Consider the following 23,626-nt stretch of genomic DNA (forward strand, 5'->3'; position numbering starts at 1 on the left):
ACAAGAGGGCGCCTTCATCCCGCTAACAGGAATGTAGAGGAGGTTAAAGCAGCTCAGCTCAGTTTGTCCACAGCTGTGTCCCAATGCAGGGGCTGCATCTCTCTGCGAATGACCTGAGGAGGGCAGATTTGATGCGTGTAGTCCACTGGAAGAAGAGGGAGAACGGAAATGACGCGATTCTCAGAGTCCCCCGTTTAATGTTTGAGGGATTATCAAGCAGAGATCAACTGCTGCTGCAGGAGAAATCTCAGAGGTTAAGAAATGATCGTCCAGTATGAGGAGGGACCGACGGTCAGCGCAGACTGCGGGATATGAGCCGGAGACCTGAGATAAAGACACACAATCGGTAAGAAAAAAAAAAACTGATCTCAGTGAACTGACAGGAATCCGGCTCATGTAGGACCCTGATCAGAGCTCATTTTGAAGGCTAACAGACTGGAATCAGGGAGCAGTTCTCCTTGTTTTAAACAGTAAACTTTTAGCATTTAACATGCAGTGAGACAGGCATGCCCGGATCATCAGGTTACAGACCCCCACAGATGTATGGTGGGCCCAGTTTATGCAGAAGAGCTCTAAAAATAGAGAACTGTCATGGAAATTAACCATCACAATACACCTTCACTTAAAACGTGTATATCAAGTGTCTGACATTAAATGTAAAATGAAGCCGCCAGAGCAGTTTCATGTTTTTATAAGGATAACACATGTTTAGCTCTCTGTCTGCCTGATGATCTCCTCCTTTTGTTCCTTACTTGTTCACAGTCCTGCTCCCAGCTGAGTGTTTCAGCAGTAATTAATGTGCAAGTGAAGCTCAGAGAGCTTTTCTCACAGTCACCAACATGTTGGGGATTTTTCTACTTAGAAAAGGCATCACAGTCAGCAAGTCAGGAATCCTGGCATTGTTTTGGACAGTGATGTCAGCTCTGATGGCAGAACTGCTTTTTACCATTTAAAGATATATCAAAAGTTAGAAAATTCTTATCTCAAACTGCTTCATGCATTTGTATCAAGGAGATTAGATTACTGTAACTTTGTTAGCAGGATTATCCAAAATTATGAGTAGGACGGCTTCAACTCATTCCTGTAGCAGCCAGAGTCCTCACACATAGACAGATCTTTTACCCCAGTGCTGAAGTCACTTCATTGGCTCTCAGTTCAATACAGAATGACCTTTAAAATCCTTTTATTAGTTCTCAAAGCTCTCACTGGTTTTTCTCAGTACATCTCGTAGTTTGTGTCTATAACCCCGTCAGCATACTGTCTGACCTGGTGTCTGGTATCACAAAGCTTGAGAGATGTAGTGAAATAACCAACTTAAGTGAAGGAAAAAGGAGCTTTTAATACTAATGTGGACTTCAGATTTCTTGCTAAGAGATATACAGTACTGTGCAAAAGTCTTGAGTCACCCTTCATTACATTTTTCTTGGAAAATAGAAAATAGCTGCAGTGATTAATTGAAACATGTTCAAACATACATGGATATCAGGTGCAGTTCTTTTAACTGTTCCCAGAATCAGATCTAAATGTGTTTCAGTTACTGTGGGCCAGCCAAGGGAGGGCCCCAAGGCACCAGACAGAAAGGGGGAGGTGAAATATGACTACTGTATTCTACCCATGATACCAGCTGGGCATTTCTTTTTTCATTTGCCTCTTTTGTGCCCCCCCCCCCCCACCCCCCCCCCCCCCCCCCCCCCATTGCATAATCTCGCCCATGGAAAGTGACTTTACTGGAAGATTTCTTTAGAGATAAAGATAAAGGAGATACAGAGAGAGAAACATCATCGGTCTGCAGTGTGTCACAGCTGGCTTCCAGCTTCAGCTCTCTGCTGCTCACCAGAGACTGCTGCCACCTATGGCTCTCTTCACCTCCATCTGCACACGCAGGCTTCCTGTGGTGGAGGCAGGCCAGTGGGGATCAGCGATTTCCTTTGAGGGACGAGATTTTAAAATTTAAAATATTCCCTAATCAGGGGCTGACTCTCTGCCAGGCCGCTGAATTAATTTTAGGTTCAAAGAAATTATGCTTTTTTTTAATATTCTTGTAAAATAACTGAAATTACAATATTGACCTTTGTTTCTGAGAATATTTATGATGAAATTAAGAGAAAGAGACTTACACGGGATAAAATAAAACAACTTTTAATGTGAAGCTTCGAGTAAAACTTGGATCATAGACAAACAGAAACATCCTCTTTTGCAGAAATAAAATGCAGAGTATTGTTTATCTGCAGCCTGTCAAGAGGAATTCAGCCATGTAAGATTGTGCTGTATGGAGGTCATTCTCCCCAGTCGATTTATGTTAATCTAAATATAAATTTAAGTCATGCAGTTACTGTTGTCATTTTAACCTGCAGCAGTGACAATCAAACAGTGACTCAAAGTGTGAAGCTGGCAGAATGTTTTGTACTCTGAACTTTGTTAATAACAGTGTCAGAGTTTGAGAGTCACTCACACAGGTGCTCCTGAAGCATTTGTCATATTTGTACTCTTTAAATTTTACTGCTGGAATATTTTTTGCTTGAATGTGTTTTTTTATTGTCACATTAAGTAACCTTTTTTTCTTGTGTCCCTTTGTTCCTCAAGATCTCCCACAGCAACATGAAGAGTAAGGAAGAGGAGGGTCTGGATGACCAAGAGGTCTGTAACCAGGAGAGGAACTCCAGTCTGGACCAGGAGGACTCAGAACCTCCACAGATTAAGGAGGAACAGGAGGAACTCTGCACCAGTCATGAGGGAGAGCAGCTTGTACTGAAACAGGAGACTGAAGGCATCATCGTCTGGACCAGGGAAGATTGTCTCAAACTGCTGGATACCATCTGGAAATCTGAAATAAAGCCACATGGCATAGGTATGTAAAAATGTAATGTTTTAATAAAAACTGACCATGACTCATGTAGGATCCTAAACAGAGTTCAAAGTTTCTTTTATTTTTAGGAACCGGATGGTTTTTGCAGTACTGCACAAAAATTTAGAGCTACTCATCATTTCTTTGTATTTTGCTTTCAAGGAGACAAACTTTGCAGTTTTTTTAAAAAAAAGGTCGTGAACAACAGCTCTCCAGGCTTTCTGGAGGCCTTTTAAAGTTTTTCTTTGGGCTTTCTTTTCTTTTGGATGCTTTTCACTCATTTCCAGTTGTATACACGCAATTTGTTCTCATTTCTTTAGTTGAATCTATGGAAAATTCTAAATATTCAACAGTTTGACAAGTTGAATATTTTAAACTGTCCCCTATAAAATGCACAATCTGTGAAATTACAGTAATTACAGTTGGTTTGATTGACAAACCAATGCTAATGCTTCTAGATGTTACACACTTAAAAAAAAAAATTTTTAATTTGTTTGAGTCTTGTGGGGAAAACCTTGATAATTACCTATGTTAATTAAAATACAAATCGGTGTAATATTAAATAAACTATAATTCTTTTAATGTTACTTTTTACTAATTGCATCAAATCTTAGATATGTATCATATTATTAAACTAGTGTTATTTATTTTTTAAGTAAACATTATATACCTATTTACAGTTACAGGTTTTTCATGTTATTTTACATTGGACATGTTAATTCACAGTCTGTCTGTATCATTTTTATAGATATTTCTTGCATTTGAAATATCAGGAAAATTTTGTAAATTTTATAGGAAAAATTCTGTTAACTGGCAAATTTAACACTGTATTTTGCATTATAAACATTCAAATGTTGAGCTTTTCTAATAAGACTGTCAGAACTCGACAGTCATTTGTATCAGTGCCCAAATAATTTTTCTATCACAAACAATGTTTGTTTGTTCCTTCAGATCTTCCCCAGCAAATTGACTGTAAGGAAGAGGAGGTTCTCACAGATGAACAGGACTGTAATGAGGAGAAGAAGTTCAGTCTGGACCAGGAGCACCCAGATCCCCCACAGTTTAAAGAGGAACAGGAAGACCTTTACACCAGTCAGAAGGGAGAACAGCTTCTATTGAAGCAGGAGACAGAGACCTTTATGGTGACTCCTACTAATGAGCAAAATAACCACAGTGAACCAGAACCAGAGAGGGACCAACTCCTTTCTCACAACTCTTCTGAATCAGAGAGCCAAGGTGAGGAAAGAAATGAGGACTCAGGATTAACCAGGAATGTAGAGCTGAAGAAGAGGAAACATGACATAAACAGAAGTCAGAGTAGCACAGATGATAACTCTTCAGTATCAGAGAGTCAGTGTAAAACTGATACAAATAAAAAGTGTCTAACATGTGACACTTGCGGTAAAACGTTTCGTGATAACTACAGCCTGACTAGACATCTGAAAGTCCACACAGGTGAGAAACCTTATTCTTGTACCACATGTGGGAAAAAATTTAGTGAGCTGTCAAGTATGAACAGACATATGAAAATTCACACTGGTGAGAAGCCACATTACTGTAGCACCTGCGGGAAAAGATTCGGGCAACCGATAAACTTGAAAACTCACATGAGAAGTCACACAGGTGAGAAGCCATATTCTTGCAGCATCTGTGGGAAGCAATTCGGTTACATGATAAACTTGAAAACTCATATGAGAATCCACACGGGTGAGAAGCCGTATTCCTGTAGCACTTGTGGGAAAAATTTTAGTGACTCATCAGCATTCAAAACTCACATGAGATTCCACACAGGTGAGAAGCCGTATTCATGTAGCACCTGTGGGAAAGGATTCAGTCATATGATAAACTTGAAAACTCACATGAGAATTCACACAGGTGAGAAGCCGTATACTTGTGGCATCTGTGGGAAAAGTTTCAGTCAGAAAACAACACTGGAACGCCACATGAGAATTCACACAGGTGAGAAGCCACATTCTTGTAGCACTTGTGGGAAAAGGTTTTGTAACTTGTCGACATTCAAAACTCACACTAGATTCCACACAGGTGAGAAGCCGTATTCCTGTGGCACCTGTGGGAAAAGATTCAGTCATATGGTAAACTTGAAAGCTCATGTGAGAATTCATACTGGTGAGAAGCCATATTCTTGTAGCACCTGTGAGAAAAGATTTAGTTATATGACACAGTTGAAAAGACACCTGAGAATTCATAGTGGTTGAAAGTTTCACTCTTAGAAAATGTGAACAATGGTTTTTTAAATTTATTTATTTATTTTTGGTCCTTTTTGCCTTTATTAGACAGCCCATTGAAGACAGGCAGAAAAGCAGAGTGGAGAAAGATGTACCAAAAGGCCTCAGGTCAGTATTGAACCCGGGCACCTGTGTTCAATCTTGCAGCATATGGTCATGTTAGCAACATGTGAGCTAAACCAACACCCAAGAACCCAGTAGTTTATTCAAATTATTGGTTTATTCTTATTATATAGGTGAAACCCTGATTGTTAATGTATCTGAACCGATATTTTCCAGTTGCTCTAATGCTGTACAGCTGACAAAGATCAATTGTAAATGGAGTGTCTCAACTTTTCTTCACTAAACAGCTTTGTTACAGGAAAAACTATTTTTTCAGCCAAAATCTGTATCATTCAACAAAGAGTTATTACTATACAGGATTTAATGCTGGAAAGTGATGTAAATAAGACCAATAATATGTTATATAAACTTGAGGTCACTTTTTGTGTTATGTTGACTTTCATGAAGGTTAAACTTTAGTATATGCCTCTCCTGTTCATCATTTAGTTCTGTTGCTGCTCAATGTGAGTAATGAGTTCTTAAATTTTAAATAAAGATTTCTTTAAAAGTTCTTGTGGTGTTGTTTTGTTGTCTGATATTATTTTATATAAATTTTGAAACTCTTATTTTGACTCTTTTTGATAAACATGTCTCAGTCTGTATTATAGTTCCTGTTTAGTTGTTCTAGCTGCAGGACTTTATTAATGAGACAGTAAAAATTACTAAAGTGTTACTAAGTTTTGTCATTGCATGTGGTCATCAATCAGCCATTATGCATGCTTAATTTGATATGGATCTTCTTTTATTAGCATACTGTCTGACCTGGTGTCTGGTATTACAAATCTTGAAAGATGTAGTGAAATAACCAACTTAAGTGAAGGAAAAATGAGCTTTTTATGCTAATGTGGACTTCAGATTTCTTGCTAAGAGATATACAGTACTGTGCAAAAGCCTTGAGTCACCCTTCATTACATTTTTCTTGGAAAATAGAAAATAGGTGCAGTAATTAATTGAAACATGTTCAAACATACATGGAAATACAGTATATAAGGCAAAAACAGAGTTTGTATAATTCTAAAGAGTTTGAAAGTCAGTATTTGCTATGACCACCTTTATTCTTCCACATAGCCAGAACTCTGAGGCAGCTTTCTGTAATTTCTTTAAGTAGCCTTCAGGAATATTTGTATATGTGAGTGTGTTTTTAAAATCCAGGAATGCTTTTACTGCACTGGCAGTGCATGTTTTGCAGAAATTGTGTCCAGATGGAGCACAGAAACCGATCTTTAGATCACAGATTCCTGGCAGCAGAAAAGGAAAGAAAGACATTTTAGTTAAAATTCAGTTTAAATTTAATATTTAAAAAGAAAGAAAGAATTGTCAGGATTGTCATCTTCATGTCTTTCATATAGTTTTATAGTTATAGTTTTTAATGATTGATGCTCTGCTGTGATGATAAAAACGAACTGATGAGCAGCTGAAACAGTTTAACCCTCTGAATTAGCAAACCCACTAGTGAGAATGAAAGATGTGCAAATCAGCAACATTACTCCGTTTATCACAGCCACTATATATAAAAACTTGTTACCGGCAGATTTTCAACTTTCTGGTGGTTCTTGAATAATGTGTGATGGTGGTCTGAGAAAACAATCAAATCTGAGCCTAAAAATGTGACATGTTATTCAGTCTGCATAAACAAAACAAAACAAACATTCATTTTGTGCTCTTTGGTGCGAGCTGCCCAACAGTTATGTGATATCAGTTCACTGAGTTTTTGGAATCTTCAGGGAGGACTGAAAGAAAGATAAACCATAAACAAACTTTAAAGTAACAGCATGACTGAAAAAATGAAAACAGTACAGCAGTTGATTATCAAGTTGCTAGAAGGCGGTTTAGACAAAAACTGATTGCAGCTTCTACCTTGTGAAATAAATGCTGTTTCTAACTCAAAATGACCTGATATCATTCATGGTCTGGGCTCCACTGCTCAGGATGCCACCCCCCACGACCGGCCCCGGATGAGTGGAAGAAAATGGATGATTGTTTGTATTGTTTTGATGTGTGCCATTATAGAACAACGAGCATCTTTCACAATGCACACTTTTAAGTCACAATTTATTCGTTTTTCAGATTACATTTTCTCATATTCATATGCTCATATTCAATGACGCGCAAACATTGTTTGCAGTAACACGTTTACATGAATTCATTTTACTTTTTTTTTCTTTTCATTTAGAGTGTAACTTGCAGTGTTTATAATGCGCGGTGCATGGTGCCACACAGTTAAGCAGCATTTAAAGTGCAATTCATTATAGAAGAATGTGATTAATACTTTCAAATGCATTTGTTTAGACAGTTTTTGACATTTTCCATTAAACAGGCATAAAATTTTATTTCATAGTGTTTCTTAGTTTTAGCCGATTAGTTTAATCCCCCCCTTGTTTAGTGGACTAATAAATTAGTCACTAGGAACATCCCTAGTACGTAATTTCTCTCCCCTGACCTGCTGACAAATAACTGACAAGGACAGGAAGCTATGGACCTGGATTAGAGCTGTCAGCATTTGAACTCACAAGCTATTGCAGTATTGGGAGTACCATATAAAACAGTGCAGTAAATTGACTGAGTAACTCTGTGAATGGCATCTATATATTTCAATTCAATATAATATCAGGCCCATTCACATCTTTAGTTGATTAATAAGCTGAATAATAATAATTAGTAATCAAAGTGTTTAACTGTTTGGTGCAGTTGAAGATGCTATATTATTCTTTGATTGTAAATTTTTACACTTAAATTGGGTGTTTTTTATTTAGCTGTTTTTTGGTGGTCTGGGAGCAGGCACCATTTCTATACGGATGGGGTTTTGGGGGGATGGCAGGAGGAGAGAAGCTGCAGAGAGGCGTGTAAGACTGCAGCTGTTTCCTGGTCTCAACCCTGGGTAGTCAGGTTTTAGGAGGGTTAATAAATTTGGCCAGATTTCCAGAAACGAGAGCTGCTCCATCCAAAGTTGTCATGGTTAGGCTGTGTAGCTGGGAAGGGTGGACCCAAATACATTCCAAAAATACAAAACTTGAAATCCAAGGTCAAAAAATAAAATCCAAAATATGACACACTTGGAACTTATGAGGGAATACACACACAGCAGGAAGGAAAACAGATTATGACACAGCAATGAACAGAAGAAAACTGAGTGCTTAAATACAGACAAGGTAATTAGGGACAGTGGACACAGCAGGGAGCAACAAGTGAATCAAATGAAACTAATAACAGAGGAAGCAAAACTAAACATAAAGCACAGGGAACACAGGCCAAAATAAAACAGGAAGTAACTTAACAAGGTTCATGCAGACTTGACATCTAGGGAGACTGACACACAGAGGGAAACATAACTAAATGGAACCCAACTACAACACATAGATGGACATAAGACAGGGAAGCAACTTAACAGGAAAGACATAGACACCTGAAACACAAACACCAAAGACTTGACACAGGAGGGATAACAGACACCAGCACACAAGAACACGGGGAGACAAATGCCCAGAGGAGTACAGACACAGGAGCACAAGGACACGGGAAGACCAGAACAACCTACCAATAACTAATACCAAAGACAACAATAAACTTGGAAGCTAAATGTAAGAAAACACAACAAGAAACAAAACCCGAAAAGTAAAACAAAAACAGAACTACACAAAAAGGAACTAAACACACTGGGGCCCAGGACCGTGACAAAAGTGGGATGAATGCCGTCTCCCCTAACAAGACCAAGGTTCCCCCAGAAAGTTTCCCAATTATCCGTAAAGCCCACATCATTTTTTGGGGAACAGCAATTCACGGCAAACACACAGCTAAACATGTCACTGCTGGTCTGATTGGGGAGGGGCCCCAGAGAGAGTCCGACATTGTTTTGGCAAAGTTACACACTGGCCTCTGAGAGGTGTACCCAGGTGTCATTACTGCCAATGTGAATTATTATTTTACCAAATTTATGTTTAGCCTTAGCCAGCAGTTTCAGATTTCCTGCTCTGGTCCCTGGGAGACAGTCATCTATGGTTGCTGGTGTTGCTAGCGTCACATTTCCCAAAACAGTTGCCAATAGCCAGAGTTTGTTTGACATGGAGTGAGGAAAAAACAGGTTGCTGGTTTACTGGCGCTTCTGTTTAGGACTATGCTTCCTCCTCACAGTCACCCAGAGACAAGAGAATAATCTCTTTAGATTAATTAACTGATCTCAAGAGATTAATTCATTAATCTATTATCTCTGGGCTGGCGTTGTTTCCTGGCTGCCCAGGATGTGCTGGGGAGAGTTAACTGTGGCTAAGCTACCTTCAGTCTGCACAGACTACAGGGGCCCGTCTAGCTACAGGATTTTAAAAATGTTTCACAAACATTTCTGTTTGGACCGGTGTCCTGCAACTTTTAGATGTGTCTCTGCTTCAACACACCTGAGTCAAATATAGAAGTCATTAGCAGGACTCTGGAGAACTTGACTGCATACTGAGGAGGTAATTCAGCCATTTGATTCAGGTGTGTTGGATCAGGGACGCATCTAAAACCTGCAGGACACTGGCCCTAAGGCCAGGAGTTGAGGATACCTGATCAAAGGCGTACTGCTGCCCTCCTCTGGTCACTCTAACAAAAATCACATCCTTACATAAACTCAAGTGAACAGAAACCTGAAAATATCATTTAAGGTGCTCAATGATCCAAAAGTTCAGTTAAGGAAAAGTTTCTTTCTGCAGCACAGTTGGAGCAGACCATCACAGCATGCTTACCTGCCTTACAGACGTCACACTCACACAGGTGTTTTATTTCCATCACAACAGTAAAGTATTGATGCTTTATTGATAGCTGTAAAGAAAGGTGTTCACACTGAATCTCTCTAATCTCTGGAATAACTTACCATTTCATATAAGAGCAGCCCAATCATTTTAAATTACTTCTAAAAGCTTATTAATTAACTTGTATTTGGGGCTAGTTAAGCTGAGTACCCTGGTTTTATTATGTAAACACAACTTTTATTTATTCATTTTTTATTTTCTATTTGATTCTTAGTATATATTTATTGTAGATTTAATGACTGATGTATAGTATATGCTTTGTATAACCTGTACAGCACTTTGGTCATCTGAGGTTGTTTTAATGTGCTATAGAAATAAACTTTGACTTGACTTTTTACCATTTAATTAGATTGTTGTTGTTTGCTGATACTGTGTCCCTGCTGTTTGTTCTCATCAACAGTCCTGTTCTGTTTTTAACACTCTGTGCTGAAGCTGAAGGAAATGTTTTTACAGTGTTAGATGATACAGCTCCAAACTAAATCACTGACTAACTAATGATGCTCTGAAACAGTTTAACATGATTCATGACACAACGCACTTTATTATAAAGGGTTTAATCTTCTCTCTCATCTCTCCCGTGGTCCCTGAATGTATCATCAGTGTGATGTTACAGATATTTAAATCTCTCTGTGATAGGGTTTAATATTTTTCCCGAAAATGACATGAATCAAATCCCGGGAAATGACGAGCCATTTCCCGGGAATCCCGGGAAAAAAAGTTTATTTATTTATTTATTTTAATTAGGCCTTCTGTAGCCTGTGTCGGCCTTAACCTATTGTGATATTGTAGATGTAGCTTTCCAGCTATGTCCTGTTATGCCCAGTAGGGGGTAACGTCGGCTTGATTAACGCAATAAAACCTACATCTCGACATTTGAGTGCTCGAGCTATGCGGTGTTGTATCGTTCCTCAACACTCCCTTAACAAATATAATTCGAATATTCCTCCATTGTACATGGAATTATACCAAGATATTTTACAACTGCTGGTGCAAAACAATACGGTTCATCTCCACACAGCATTGATAAAGGCTCAGCCACGCTGTCGTGGCGACATCTGTTGCGCTATATCTCCACCAGTGGAACGCTGTAATAGTCATTGAAAAGTTAACTACCGTACTACACTATAATATGACATAACACAGGGCCTTGAGTAATGCACTACGACTTGGTCATTGCCATTCTGGCAACAACAAATTTATAACACCGTGTCTGAGGGTTAAAGTAGGTTCGCTGTGAATCGTCTATTGAAAAACTGGCCAATCCTTATAGCCTAAAAAATATACATTTTACTCAACTCCATTTTAAAAGCGAAATATGTTAAAGCAATCTATTTCATGATAATTTCTTCACACATTAGGCCCGTATCCTAATTCATGATTGTTAGTAAGCGGCTGCAAACGAGGAAAAGAAACACTCGAAGTTAAACAGATATTTCTTTATTGTTCAGGGCAGGCATATTTTATAGGCTATATAATGCAATATAACAATATATAATAATATAAAATTATATAATACAAAATACCTTAGGGTAAACACATTGCCTACGATTTCAACAAATTAAAGAGGAAAAAAGTACAACTGTGTAATACCTCTATTAAAACGCTTGAGATGAAGGCTGAAGCCTTAAACGGAGGCTGAACGTGCCTGAAATGAAGAGTAATGCTTTTCGCATTAAACAAACCCTTCTCTCAATATTTCCTTAAATTTAACTTTCTGAAGCTTTCTTTTCTTTCTGAAAGTCAAATCAACGCGCGCGACTTTTTTCCCGGTTTCCCGTCTAACGTTTCCCGGGAAACGGGAAATGGTTCTGATCGCATTTCCCGGGAATCCCGGATCCCGGGATTAAACCCTACTCTGTGATGATGTTGAAGCTGCTGAAATCTCACTGAAGGTTTTCCATGTCTTCCTGCAGGTTAACAACTGAAATGTGAAAACCGATGCTCAACACAAGAGGGCGCCTTCATCCTGCTAGCAGGGATGTAGAGGAGGTTAAAGCAGCTCAGCTCAGTTTTTTTTATTATATCAATAACAATGGGCAATCTCAAAGAAGACATATAAAAAATCATATTCATGTACATAATCATACCTCCCAATAAGAATAATATATAACCTATATTGACTTGACAAGTAGAGCAATACTTAGCCAATAAAGGTAGTGAAAGCGTAAGAAAAATAAAATAGAAATGATATCAAATGCAATAAAATAAATAAAAAATAAAATAGAAAATAACTTGAGAGGGCATTCATACATAAATAACATTGAGAGCGGACTAAATTAACTGAGAGGTGATAGGAGAGTTTTTTTTTTTTGCTTGAGGTTTATCGACTTTGTCCAAAGAAAGTGTCAAAAAGCTCAGCTCAGTTTGTCCACGGCTGTGTCCCAATGCAGGGGCTGCATCCTTCTGCGAGTGACCTGAGGAGGGCAGATTTGATGCGTGTAGTCTGCCGGAAGTCCACTGGAAGAAGAGGGAGAACGGAAATGACGCGATTCTCAGAGTGCTCCGTTCAGAGAGATTATCAAGCAGAGATTAACTGCTGCTGCAGGAGGAATCTCAGAGGTTAAGAAACGATCGTCTGGGGATCGACCGTCAGCGCGGACTGCGGGATATCAGCCGGAGACCCGAGATAAAGTCACAGAATAGGTATGAAAAAAAACTGATCTCAGTGAACTGACGGCTCATGTAGGACACTGATCAGAGCTTCGTTTACAGGCTAACAAACTGGGAGCAGTTCTCTTTGTTTTAAACGGTAAACTTTTAGCATTTAACATGCAGTGAGACAGGCATGCCCGGATCATCAGGTTACAGACGTCTGGTGGGCCCAGTTTATTCTTGGTGCAGTAATTAGATGATACCGGAATGCGTAGAAGAGATCTAAAAGCAGAGCAGTCATGGAAAGTAACCATCACAATACAGCTTCACGTATGAAGTGTGTATAAAGTGTCTGATATTAAATGTATAATGAAGCCACCAGAGCAGTTTCATGTTAAATCAATCAGTAATTAATGTGCAAGTGAAGCGCAGAGAGCTTTTCTCACAGTCACAAGCATATTTGGGATTTTTCCACTTAGAAAAGGAAAAAATAGCCGAAAATATTCAGTGGAGACTGAATTTATTATTTATATGAGATCAGAGATGGAGAGCGGCTGCTTGACTTCAGTCACTGTTTTCTCCAGTGGAACCAGCTGGGAGCAGAATAGAATAGAATAGAATAGAATAGAATGCATTTATTGTCATTATACAGGATGTCCAATGAGATTGGAGGGCCACTCCTGTTCAGTGCCATGCAGTAGAAAGTAAACTTTCTAAAATATAAATTAGAAATTCTAAAAGTATACAGAAACTAAAACAACGTATTAAAATATACAGAAAATAAGAGAATGTATAAAAATATATACATTGTAAAAAAATAAAATAAGTGTATAAATATAATAATGAAGATGGTGAGTATTGCACTAGTGAATGAATGTTGGATATTACACAATATAGGTGTGATAGATATCGTTCAGTGTGAATAATATAATATTGCACAGATAGAGTGGGGGGGTGATTGCTGTGGCGAAGAAACTGGAGATTTGATCCCATCCCTATCAGGCTGTTCAAATCTGTATTTTATTGTTTTATAAATCATTTAGTAATTATTATCAACAATTCAAAACCTTTTAGAACTGAACAGAAACAAGACAGAAAGGTTGTTGGTTCAAAAAAAAAGTCAGAGACCGAAGATTTGTTCATATTTATCATCCCTGTGTCTGGATCACAGTGAGTAAGTCAGGAACCCTGGCATCATTTTGGACAGTGATGTCAGCTTTGATGGTTGAACTGCTTTCTACTATTTAACAGTTTCTTCACCAGAGCAATCACCACCCTGAACTCTCACACTCACCCACTGTAACTGTGCAACACCCACATCTCTGTGCAATATTATATTATCCATGCTGAACAATATCTATCACTCCTATATTGGGTAATATCCAATATTCATTCACTGAGTGCAATATTCATTTACCAAGTGCAAGTATATTTGCGTCGCTGTAGCTCTCCACTCTTTGCTGAGCCACTTGGAGCAGCAGCAGAGCTACGCTCGCATGCTCTTTGTGAATTACAGCTCAGCCTTTAATACAGTCATCCTGGGCATTCTTACAACCATGTGAACATGTGAGAGGAGCCTCCCCCCTCTAACATGTTCCTGAATAAAGGACTGATTAACTAACTGGATGCAGACTGTGAGACTTGGCCCCCATTTCTCCTCCACCCGCATACTGAGCACTGGCTCCCCACAGGGTGTGTGCTGAGCCTCTTCCTTTTACTGCTGACCTTCTACCGCTCATCCACCGAGAGCCTGCTGATGTACTGTATCACAGTATGGTACGGCAGCTGCACTGAGGCAGACAGGGTCAGGCTTCAGAGGGTAGTCAAGACAGCACAGAGAATCATTGGCTGCCCTCTCCACCCTCTCCACCTCCCGCTGCATCAGCAGAGCCAGGAACATCATCAAGGACAGCTCACACCCTGGCTTTGAACTGTTTGACCTGCTGCCCTCTGGCAGGAGCTACAGGAGCATCAAAGCCAGAACAAACAGACTCAGGAACAGTTTCTTCACCAGAGCAATCACCACCCTGAACTCACACACTCACCCACTGTAACTGTGCAACACCCACATCTCTGTGCAATATTAGATTATTCATACTGAACCATATCTATCACTCCTATATTGTGTAATATCCAATATTCATCCACTAGTGCAAAAGTGTAACTTTCTACTGCATGGCACTAAACAGGAGTGGGCCTCCAATCTCATTGTACATTCTGTATAATGATAAGATAAGATAAGATAAGATAGTGTTTATTTGTCACATGCACAGTTATACACAGTACAATGCACAGTGAAATGTATTTTGTACCTGCAACCTTATATACACACACATATAAATAAGAAGAATAAAAATTAAAAAAAAAGTAATTCACACTATACACTATACTCTATATACTATACACTATACACACTTTTTAAATTATGATATTTACACTGTGCAATAATAGTCCAGTTAGGGCTCAGAGTTGAGCAGACGGATGGCTTGTGGGTAAAAACTCTTCTTCAACCTTTCAGTCTTAGTCCTCAGGCAGCGGTAACGCCGGCCTGATGGGAGCAGGGAGAAGAGAGAGTGTCCAGGGTGGCTGGGCTGTTTTAGGATCTTCATGGCCCTCAGCCTGCACTGCTTGGTGTAAATGTCCTGCAGGTTGGGGAGGGTGGTTCTGATGGTCCGTCCAGCTGAACGAACCACCCTTTTTAGGGCCATGAAGTCCTGCTTGGTGCAGTTTCCCATCCAGGTGGTGATGCTCCCACGCATGATGCTCTCGATGGTGCAGGTGTAAAAGTTCCTGAGCACCTTGAGTGGGAGCTTGAAGTCTCTCAGCCGCCTGAGGAGGTAGAGACGCTGTCTGGCCTTCTTCACAGTGATGTTTATGTGATGAGTCCAGGACAGGTCCTGTGAGATGGTCACTCCCAGGTATTTGAAGGTGTCCACTCTTTCCACCTCAGCACCACTGATGACAAGTGGATGGTAGTCCCTCTGCTGCTTCCTGCTGAAGTCCACGATCAGTTCCTTTGTTTTGCTGACGTTGAGCAGGAGGTGGTTCTCCTGGCACCAGTTCTCCATTCTATACAATACATTCTATTCTATTCTATTCTCTTCTATTCTATATTACCCCAGTGTTGAAATCACTTCATTGGCTCTCAGTTCAATATAGAATTACCTTTAAAATCCTTCTATTAGTTCTCAGTGGTTTGGCCCCTCAGTACTTCTCTTAGTTTGTGTCTATAACCCAGTCAGACCTCTCAGGCCATCAGGTGCAGCTCTTTTAACTGTTCCCAGAATCAGATCTAAGAGTGCTGAGGGTGCTTTCAGTTACTGCGGTCCTGTTCTTTGGAACAAGCTGCCTGCTGACCTGAGGTCAGTTACAACTGTGTCTACATTCAAACCCTTTTTATTCTCACAGGCTTACACTTAATAACCGTGTGTGTGCTTATTTTATTTCTTTTAAAAAATTTCTTTTTATGGCCTTGAGGCACAGTAGACCTACATAGGTTTTATTTTTTCTGTTAAGCACATTGAGTTTGCATGTAATGAAATGTGCTATATAAATAAAATTGCTACTGTGTACTTTCTTATTAATGAGATGTCAGATCTTGTGATGAAGAGTTATCTCTCTCTCTCTCTCTGGATACTTTGGCTGTGAAGTGCAGCAGGCCCTGCACTCATTGTGACTATGTGGCTTCTGCAGCCACAGGTCATAAATCCACTGTGACTGAGGTGCTGCTATAGCTAACCTCCGGACTGGCATCTTGCTGAAGGTTGTCTCAACAACTTTAATTGTAATGTTTTCATCCAGATTTTGTGAAAAAAGTAACTTTTAATAAAAGTTGTGCTTCCTTCTTTCTGTTTTCTCTGTTTGCTAAACGCACTTCTGCTTGTTTCATTGATTTTGGAAGTCCCACATCTGTGATAGCTGAGTAGAACAGACAGGGGGAGGTGAAATATGACTACTATATTCTACCCATGATACTAGTTGGTCATTTCTTTTTTCATTTTCCTCTTTTATAAATTTTAAGTCATGTAGTTACTGTTGTCATTGTAACCTGCAGCAGTGGCCTGATGTGTGAAGCTGGCAGCAGCTACCTGAATATTTTGTACTCCAAAATTTGTTAATAAGAATGTCAGAGCTCAAAAGTCACTCACAGATGCTCCTTTAGCATTTCTCACATTTGTACACTTTAAGTTTTACTGCTTGAATGTGTTTTTTACTGTCATCACATTCAGTAACTTTATTTCTTGTGTCCTTTTGTTCCTCAAGACCTCCCACAGCAACATGAAGACTAAGGAAGAGGAGGGTCTGGATGACCAGCAGGTCTGTAGCCAGGAGAGGAACTCCAGTCTGGACCAGGAGGACCCAGAACCTCCACAGATTAAAGAGGAGCAGGAGGAACTCTGGACCAGTCCGGAGGGAGAGCAGCTTGTAGTGAAGCAGGAGACTGAAGAGATCATCGTCTGGACCGGGGAAGAGCGTCTCAAGCTGCTGGAAACAATCTGGAAACCTGAAACAAAGCCACATGGCATAGGTATGTAAAACTGTAATGTTTTAATAAAAACTGACTATCACTCATGTAGGATCCTAAACAGAGCTCAAAGTTACTTTTATTTTTAGGAACCGGATAGTTTTTATAGTACTGCACAAAAATCTAGAGCTGCCCATCATTTCTTTGTATTTTTCCTGCAAGAAAACAAACTTTGCTGCAGTTTTTTTTTAAAAAAACTGTATTAAACAATAGTTCTCCAGACCTCCTGGAGGTCTTTCACAGCTTCTCTTTATGCTTTCTTTTTTTTTTGGATGCTTCTCACACATTTTCAGTCATATACACATGATTTGTTTTATTTTCTTTAGTTAAATCTATGGAAAATACTAAAGATTCAACAGTTTGACAAGAATAAATTTGTATGTTTTGCACCAACAAGGTCATTCACAAATATCTCAGCATGGTGGAATAAACTGAGGAAACTGGAGAAGTGGAGGACAAAAGAAGAAGTGACAGGCCTAAAAGCTATCTACAGCAGATGAGCAGTATCTGAAAATCTTGTCCTTAAACAGGAAAAAATCCAGCAAAGACCTGACACAGGACCTGAGAGATGCATCTGGCCCTTCAGTTGATCCAGCTGCTGTTCACTGAAGCCTCATCAGAAATGGTCTCAGTGGAAGGGCAGCTGTCAAGAAGCCATTTTTTAAGGAAGGGAAACAGGGAGAGAAGGCTGAGGTCTGCATTTCACAAGAACTGGACTGAAAATCAGTGGCAACAGGTCTGATGGAAGGATGAATCCTAATCTGAAATTTTTGGTTCAAATCATTGTCAGTATGTAAGGAGGAGGTCAAGAGAGAACAACAGTGAGTTTCCACAGCCATCTGTAAAACAGAGTGGAGGCTCTGTCATGATTTAGAGCTGCATTTCAGACAGTGGGGAAAAATAACAAAAATGGTGGCAAAAAATAATTGAAAATAATTGTGATATTTTTGAAATGAGCAAAAAACTTTGAACATGAACAGAAATCTGAGCTGAAACACACCTGAGCTTTTAAAGGCTTAAAAATACAGAAATTTTCTGTAGTTTAAATACTGTTTTGTAATTGTAATATACCCGAGATCCCAAGTATTTTTTATGTTTTAGATGTTTGTTAAATAAAAGGTCTTTTACATGAGTAAAACAAAGTATTTAATAATATGGTCAAACACTGCTATAATACAAATAATAATGCTTAAATTACAGAACTTATTGCTTATTAGTTGAGTTTTATGAAATTTTATGTGAAAAAACTTTCATCCATATTTACTCTAATAAAATGTACCACTCATAAAAACCTCAAAATATGGTTTTAAAACGATCAAATACGTTTATAATTACAACAATTTACTGCTAATTTTTTGTTATATCAATTGTAATATGTTTTTTTTTAATTTTGTGTAACTTAATTGATGGTGAAAAAACAAGTATATGTGTTCAGGGGATACACCACTGGGTGGCTGTGGCTCAGGAGGTTGAGCAGGTCATCTACTAATTGGAAGGATGGTGGTTTGATTCCTGGTTGCTCCAGTCTGGGCGAGTTGCTCTCCAATGCAACTGTCAGAGTATGAATGTGTGTGAATTTTAGATGGAAAGCACTTTACAGTAGAAAACTGAATAGGTGAATGCAAACATGTTGTATAAAGTGCTTTACATGCTCAGAGTGAGTAGAAAAGTGCTATATGGGAACTAGTCCATTTACTCGAATAGATAAATGTTCCCAAATCCAAAGACCTGAGTCATTAGCTTTGCTAGCAAACAGACTCTCCTCTCAACATTATGAGAGTGAAGAGCTGGTTTAACAGTACGATACTATATACAGTATGACTGGTCATAGAAATTTAGTGTCAGACTGGAGAAAAGTTAGTGTAATATGTTAACAAGTTAATGCTACTGAGTTTGGGTTTGGCTTGCAGATGTAATGTGTACCTTTGTGTCCACCACAGCGAGTGGCCCTTTTTCCTCCCTTAAAATGAGCTGTTGTTTTTTCACCACAGCAATTTTAGAAAGTTCCTGCATCCATGGTGAATTGAAAGTAAACATTTACATTGGTTGGTCTTGTAAGGCCCGTTTGTTATCTTTGACATTTGTATATTTGTTCCTTCAGATCTTCCCCAGCAAATTGACTGTAAGGAAGAGGTTCCCACAGACAAACAGGTCTGTAATGAGGAGAAGAAGTTCAGTCTGGACCAGGAGCACCCAGATCCCCCACAGTTTAAAGAGGAACAGGAAGACCTTTACACCAGTCAGAAGGGAGAACAGCTTCTGTTGAAGCAGGAGACGGAGACCTTAATGGTGACTCCTACTTATGAGCAAAATGACCACAGTGAACCAGAACCAAAGAGGGACCAACTCCTTTCTCACAACTCTTCTGAATCAGAGAGCCAAGGTGAGGAAGGAAGTGACGACTCAGGATTAACCAGGAATGTAGAGCTGAAGAAGAGGAAACATGACATAAACAGAAGTCAGAGTAGCACAGATGATAACTCTTCAGTATCAGAGAGTCAGTGTAAAACTGATACAAATAAAAAGTGTCTAACATGTGACACTTGCGGTAAAACGTTTCGTGATAACTACAGCCTGACTAGACATCTCAAAGTCCACACAGGTGAGAAACCTTATTCTTGTACCACTTGTGGGAAAAGATTTAGTGAGCCATCAGGTATGAACAGACATATGAAAATTCACACTGGTGAGAAGCCACATTACTGTAGCACCTGCGGGAAAAGATTCGGGCAAACAATAAACTTGAAAACTCACATGAGAAGTCACACAGGTGAGAAGCCATATTCTTGCAGCATCTGTGGGAAGCAATTCGGTTACATGATAAACTTGAAAACTCATATGAGAATCCACACGGGTGAGAAGCCGTATTCTTGTAGCACTTGTGGTAAAAGTTTTAGTGACTCATCAGCATTCAAAACTCACATGAGGTTCCACACAGGTGAGAAGCCGTATTCATGTAGCACCTGTGGGAAAGGATTCAGTCATATGATAAACTTGAAAACTCACATGAGAATTCACACAGGTGAGAAGCCGTATGCTTGTGGCATCTGTGGGAAAAGTTTCAGTCAGAAAACAACACTGGAACGCCACATGAGAATTCACACAGGTGAGAAGCCACATTCTTGAAGCACTTGTGGGAAAAGGTTTTGTAAGTTGTTGACATTTAAAACTCACACTAGATTCCACACAGGTGAGAAGCCGTATTCATGTAGCACCTGTGGGAAAGGATTCAGTCATATGATAAACTTGAAAACTCACATGAGAATTCACACAGGTGAGAAGCCGTATGCTTGTGGCATCTGTGGGAAAAGTTTCAGTCAGAAAACAACACTGGAACGCCACATGAGAATTCACACAGGTGAGAAGCCACATTCTTGAAGCACTTGTGGGAAAAGGTTTTGTAAGTTGTTGACATTTAAAACTCACACTAGATTCCACACAGGTGAGAAGCCGTATTCCTGTGGCACCTGTGAGAAAAGATTTAGTTATATGACACAGTTGAAAAGACACCTGAGAATTCGTAGTGGTTGAAAGTTTCACTCTTAGAAAATGTGAGAGAGCTGTTGATGTAGGAGTTTGTTGAAGGTAGAACTCACACTGGTGAGAAATCAAATCACCTGAGGGAAAAGACGACCCCCTCCTCGTGCCTACATGGTATATTTTCCGTCCAGAACAATAAAGAACTCTGAACAATGGTTTTTTAAATTTATTTATTTATTTTTGGTCCTTTTCTGCCTTTATTAGATAGTGTAGACAGGCAGAAAAGCAGAGTGGAGAAAGATGTACCAAAAGGCCTCAGGTTAGGGCTGAGTGATATGGACCAAAAGTAATATCTCAATATTTTTTAGCTGAATGGCGATATACGATAATATATCAATATGTTTTCTCTCCAAAAGGTATAAACAAAAAGGCACTTCTGAGTCAAAATAACATGTCCCAAATATCACATGGGCATTTTTATTAAGATTCAGCTGTAGATGTACATGAGAAATTGTTCAAAAATAAACTATTGGCATGTTTAAATAATAATGTTCCTCAAATAAATTGTTTTTTTCCTCCATAACAAAAGACTCACAGCTGTGCTATTAACCCTTATAGGGTCTTCGTTTTTTTGTTACAGAAAGAATCCTGCTGGGTCTGGTGGACCCATTGCATTTCAGGGCTTTTAATTTAACATAATCAATTATCTTTTTGTTAATATACTCAGCAGATGTTTACTTTATCCCAATTGCAAGTAATATAATTAACACATGGGTTAAATTTGTGGTGTTTACCTTTGTTAAATCACATTTATGAATAGAAATGCCACTCGTTTTGGTAATTTTTTTTAATTAAAATGTAACATAATAAGGACATGCATCATAAAACAGGCATAACAGAAAAAATAACAATAACAAATTAAAGCCGCAAGCGGCGATGAGCGGGCCCTCGCACCCGGCGCGCGTCGACCCCCGGCGCGCTCCAGCCAAGCCGCGCGTCGACCCGTGGCACGCTCCAGCCGAACCGCGCTCGGAGGTTCTCGCAGACGAGAGAGTAGCTGGCTCACCCGGCTGCTGACAGCTCAGCAGGCTAGCCGTACTTCGCGTCGATCGTCTCCCGCTTCCACTAGGTGGCGTCGGTGAGTGCCCACTAATTAATATGTCACAATGCTCTATGTAATGCCTGCAGCCATCAATGAAACTGTAATGACCATAGGATGATGAGTATCAGTGTCCTACTGATTTCCTGTTGCCACTAGGTGGCGTTATGAGTGTGAAACAAAGCTGATAGAGGGGTGTGTCCGGTCTCCCTTACCCTCCCATTAAGCCTGTGAAGTTTGAGGCAGATCGGACAATGTATGTCAGAGATGTAACAATTTGGTGCACTGTGGTATATGAGTAAAATCCCACATTTAGAGGGTTGCTACGGCAACACCGTTCAATATTCTACAAAACCATGAATATCTTTTGATGGGCTACTTGTGTAGATGATGTGGAGCCATTTTGGTGTGACTGGATGAAAAGCTGTCTTAGAAGATGATTCAAATAGCAGGCCTGAAAAATGTGAGAAATGCTGCAAAAATGACACCTTAATTAGAACATGTCAGGCTTCCTGTTGGATTTCGGCTATCGGTCCAAGAGACTTTTTTGTACGTCTTAGGATGGTACTTCAGCATACACGATTCCAGGTACACAGAGCAAGCACTGCCCTGGGGCTGATGTTTAGAACCTATCTGGGCCTGAAATGGAAAAAAAGTCCAAATTCAGAGGGTTGCTACGGCAACACCGTTCAATATTCTACAAAACCATGAATATCTTTTGATGGGCTACTTGTGTGGATGATCTGGATCCATTTTGGTCTCACTGGGTCAAATGCCCTAGGAGGAGTTGAGGCAAAAAGGCCTGAAAAAGGCGAAAAATGCTGCAAAAATGACACTTTAAAGTGAACGTGGCTGACTTCCTGTTGGGTTTCGGCTATCGGTCCAAGAGACTTTTTTGTAGACGTTAGCATCTTACATCAGCAGGCACATTTTCAGGTACATAGAGAAAGCACAGCCCAGGGGCTGATGTTTAGAATCTCTGTGAATTTGAAATTGAAAAAAGTCCAAATTCAGAGGGTTGCCATGGCAACACCGTTCAATATTCTACAAAACCATGAATAACTTTTGATGGGCTACTTGTGTAGATGATCTGGAGCCAATTTGGTGTCACTGGGTGAAATGCCCTAGGACAAGTTCGTTCAAATAGCAGGCGTGGAAATAGCAAAAATTGACACCTTCAATTGAAGATGGCCGACTTCCTGTAGGGTTTAGGGTATGGGTCCAAGAGACTTTTTTGTACGTCTTAGTATGTTACATGAGCATGTACATTTTCATACATGTAGATAAAACGTAGCTCCGGGGCTACTCAAAAAACTTGCTATTTTAAGATATTCCGAGCTGCCACTAGGCGGCGCTCTAACGTTTATGGACTTTATGCATATCAGTGTGTTCAGGGCAGCATGCTTATCACACCACTGAAGTTTGAGCCAGATTGGGCAAGTTGGCTTTGAGTTACAGCCATTTTTGTGTTCATGGCGAATCATCGAACTTTGCCGTCCCATAAGGGTCACGCCCTTTTGTCAAAAAGTCACAGTTTTGAAAACACAGCAAGTCCAACTTCTTAAGGCTTTCCAGGTGAAATTTGAGATGGTTCTGCTAAACCACCTTGGAGCTGGACCTCCAAGTGTAAAATATGACATTTCCTGTTCCCACTAGGTGGCGCTGCGACTGATATTAAATATTGTCATATGTATGTGTTCAGGGGGGCACCCTCATCCTACTGGAGAAGTTTGATGCACATTGGATCATGTAGGTATGAATGAGAGGCAATCAAAATTTCATGGCGAATGATCAAAGTTCAAAGGGGCATAAGGACCCCTCCCCCTTGGCAAAAACTCACCATTTTCGAGATTTAGATTCCCCTGGGGGTGTAGGTTAGATAAAGCAAATATGAAGATGATAACGTCTAAAACCTCTGAGTTATTAGAAAAAGTGTGAGGGCTGCAAATCGCC

The 23,626-nt window shown here is 39.6% G+C and overlaps 3 protein-coding genes across 4 annotated transcripts; all 3 read left to right on the forward strand.

The window, feature by feature from the left end:
• The first annotated feature begins 152 nt into the window (after positions 1–152).
• On the forward strand, positions 153–5,639 carry LOC115795883 (uncharacterized). Its single transcript, XM_030752008.1, has 4 exons — positions 153–346; positions 2,584–2,848; positions 3,797–4,081; positions 5,140–5,639. The coding sequence occupies exons 2-4, from the start codon at positions 2,599–2,601 to the stop codon at positions 5,208–5,210; spliced, it is 606 nt and encodes a 201-aa protein (XP_030607868.1). The 5' UTR covers positions 153–346; positions 2,584–2,598; the 3' UTR covers positions 5,211–5,639.
• LOC115795874 (gastrula zinc finger protein XlCGF49.1-like) lies at positions 4,093–5,106 on the forward strand. The gene has a single exon (XM_030751999.1). The coding sequence runs from the start codon at positions 4,357–4,359 to the stop codon at positions 5,059–5,061; it is 705 nt and encodes a 234-aa protein (XP_030607859.1). The 5' UTR covers positions 4,093–4,356; the 3' UTR covers positions 5,062–5,106.
• A 6,828-nt stretch (positions 5,640–12,467) lies between the features above and the next one.
• On the forward strand, positions 12,468–21,441 carry LOC115795846 (gastrula zinc finger protein XlCGF57.1-like). Of its 2 annotated transcripts, XM_030751966.1 has the most exons (4): positions 12,468–12,620; positions 16,833–17,097; positions 19,196–20,032; positions 20,285–21,441. In XM_030751966.1, exons 2-4 carry the CDS (start codon positions 16,848–16,850, stop codon positions 20,470–20,472), a joined length of 1,275 nt encoding a protein of 424 aa, XP_030607826.1. In that variant the 5' UTR covers positions 12,468–12,620; positions 16,833–16,847; the 3' UTR covers positions 20,473–21,441. The 2 variants fall into 2 exon arrangements, with proteins under 2 accessions (XP_030607826.1, XP_030607825.1); XM_030751965.1 differs by having other exon boundaries at positions 19,196–21,440.
• Positions 21,442–23,626: the final 2,185 nt, after the last annotated feature.

The sequence above is a fragment of the Archocentrus centrarchus genome, chromosome 17 (assembly GCF_007364275.1).
Source record: "Archocentrus centrarchus isolate MPI-CPG fArcCen1 chromosome 17, fArcCen1, whole genome shotgun sequence".
Classification (NCBI taxonomy): Eukaryota; Metazoa; Chordata; class Actinopteri; order Cichliformes; family Cichlidae; genus Archocentrus; species Archocentrus centrarchus.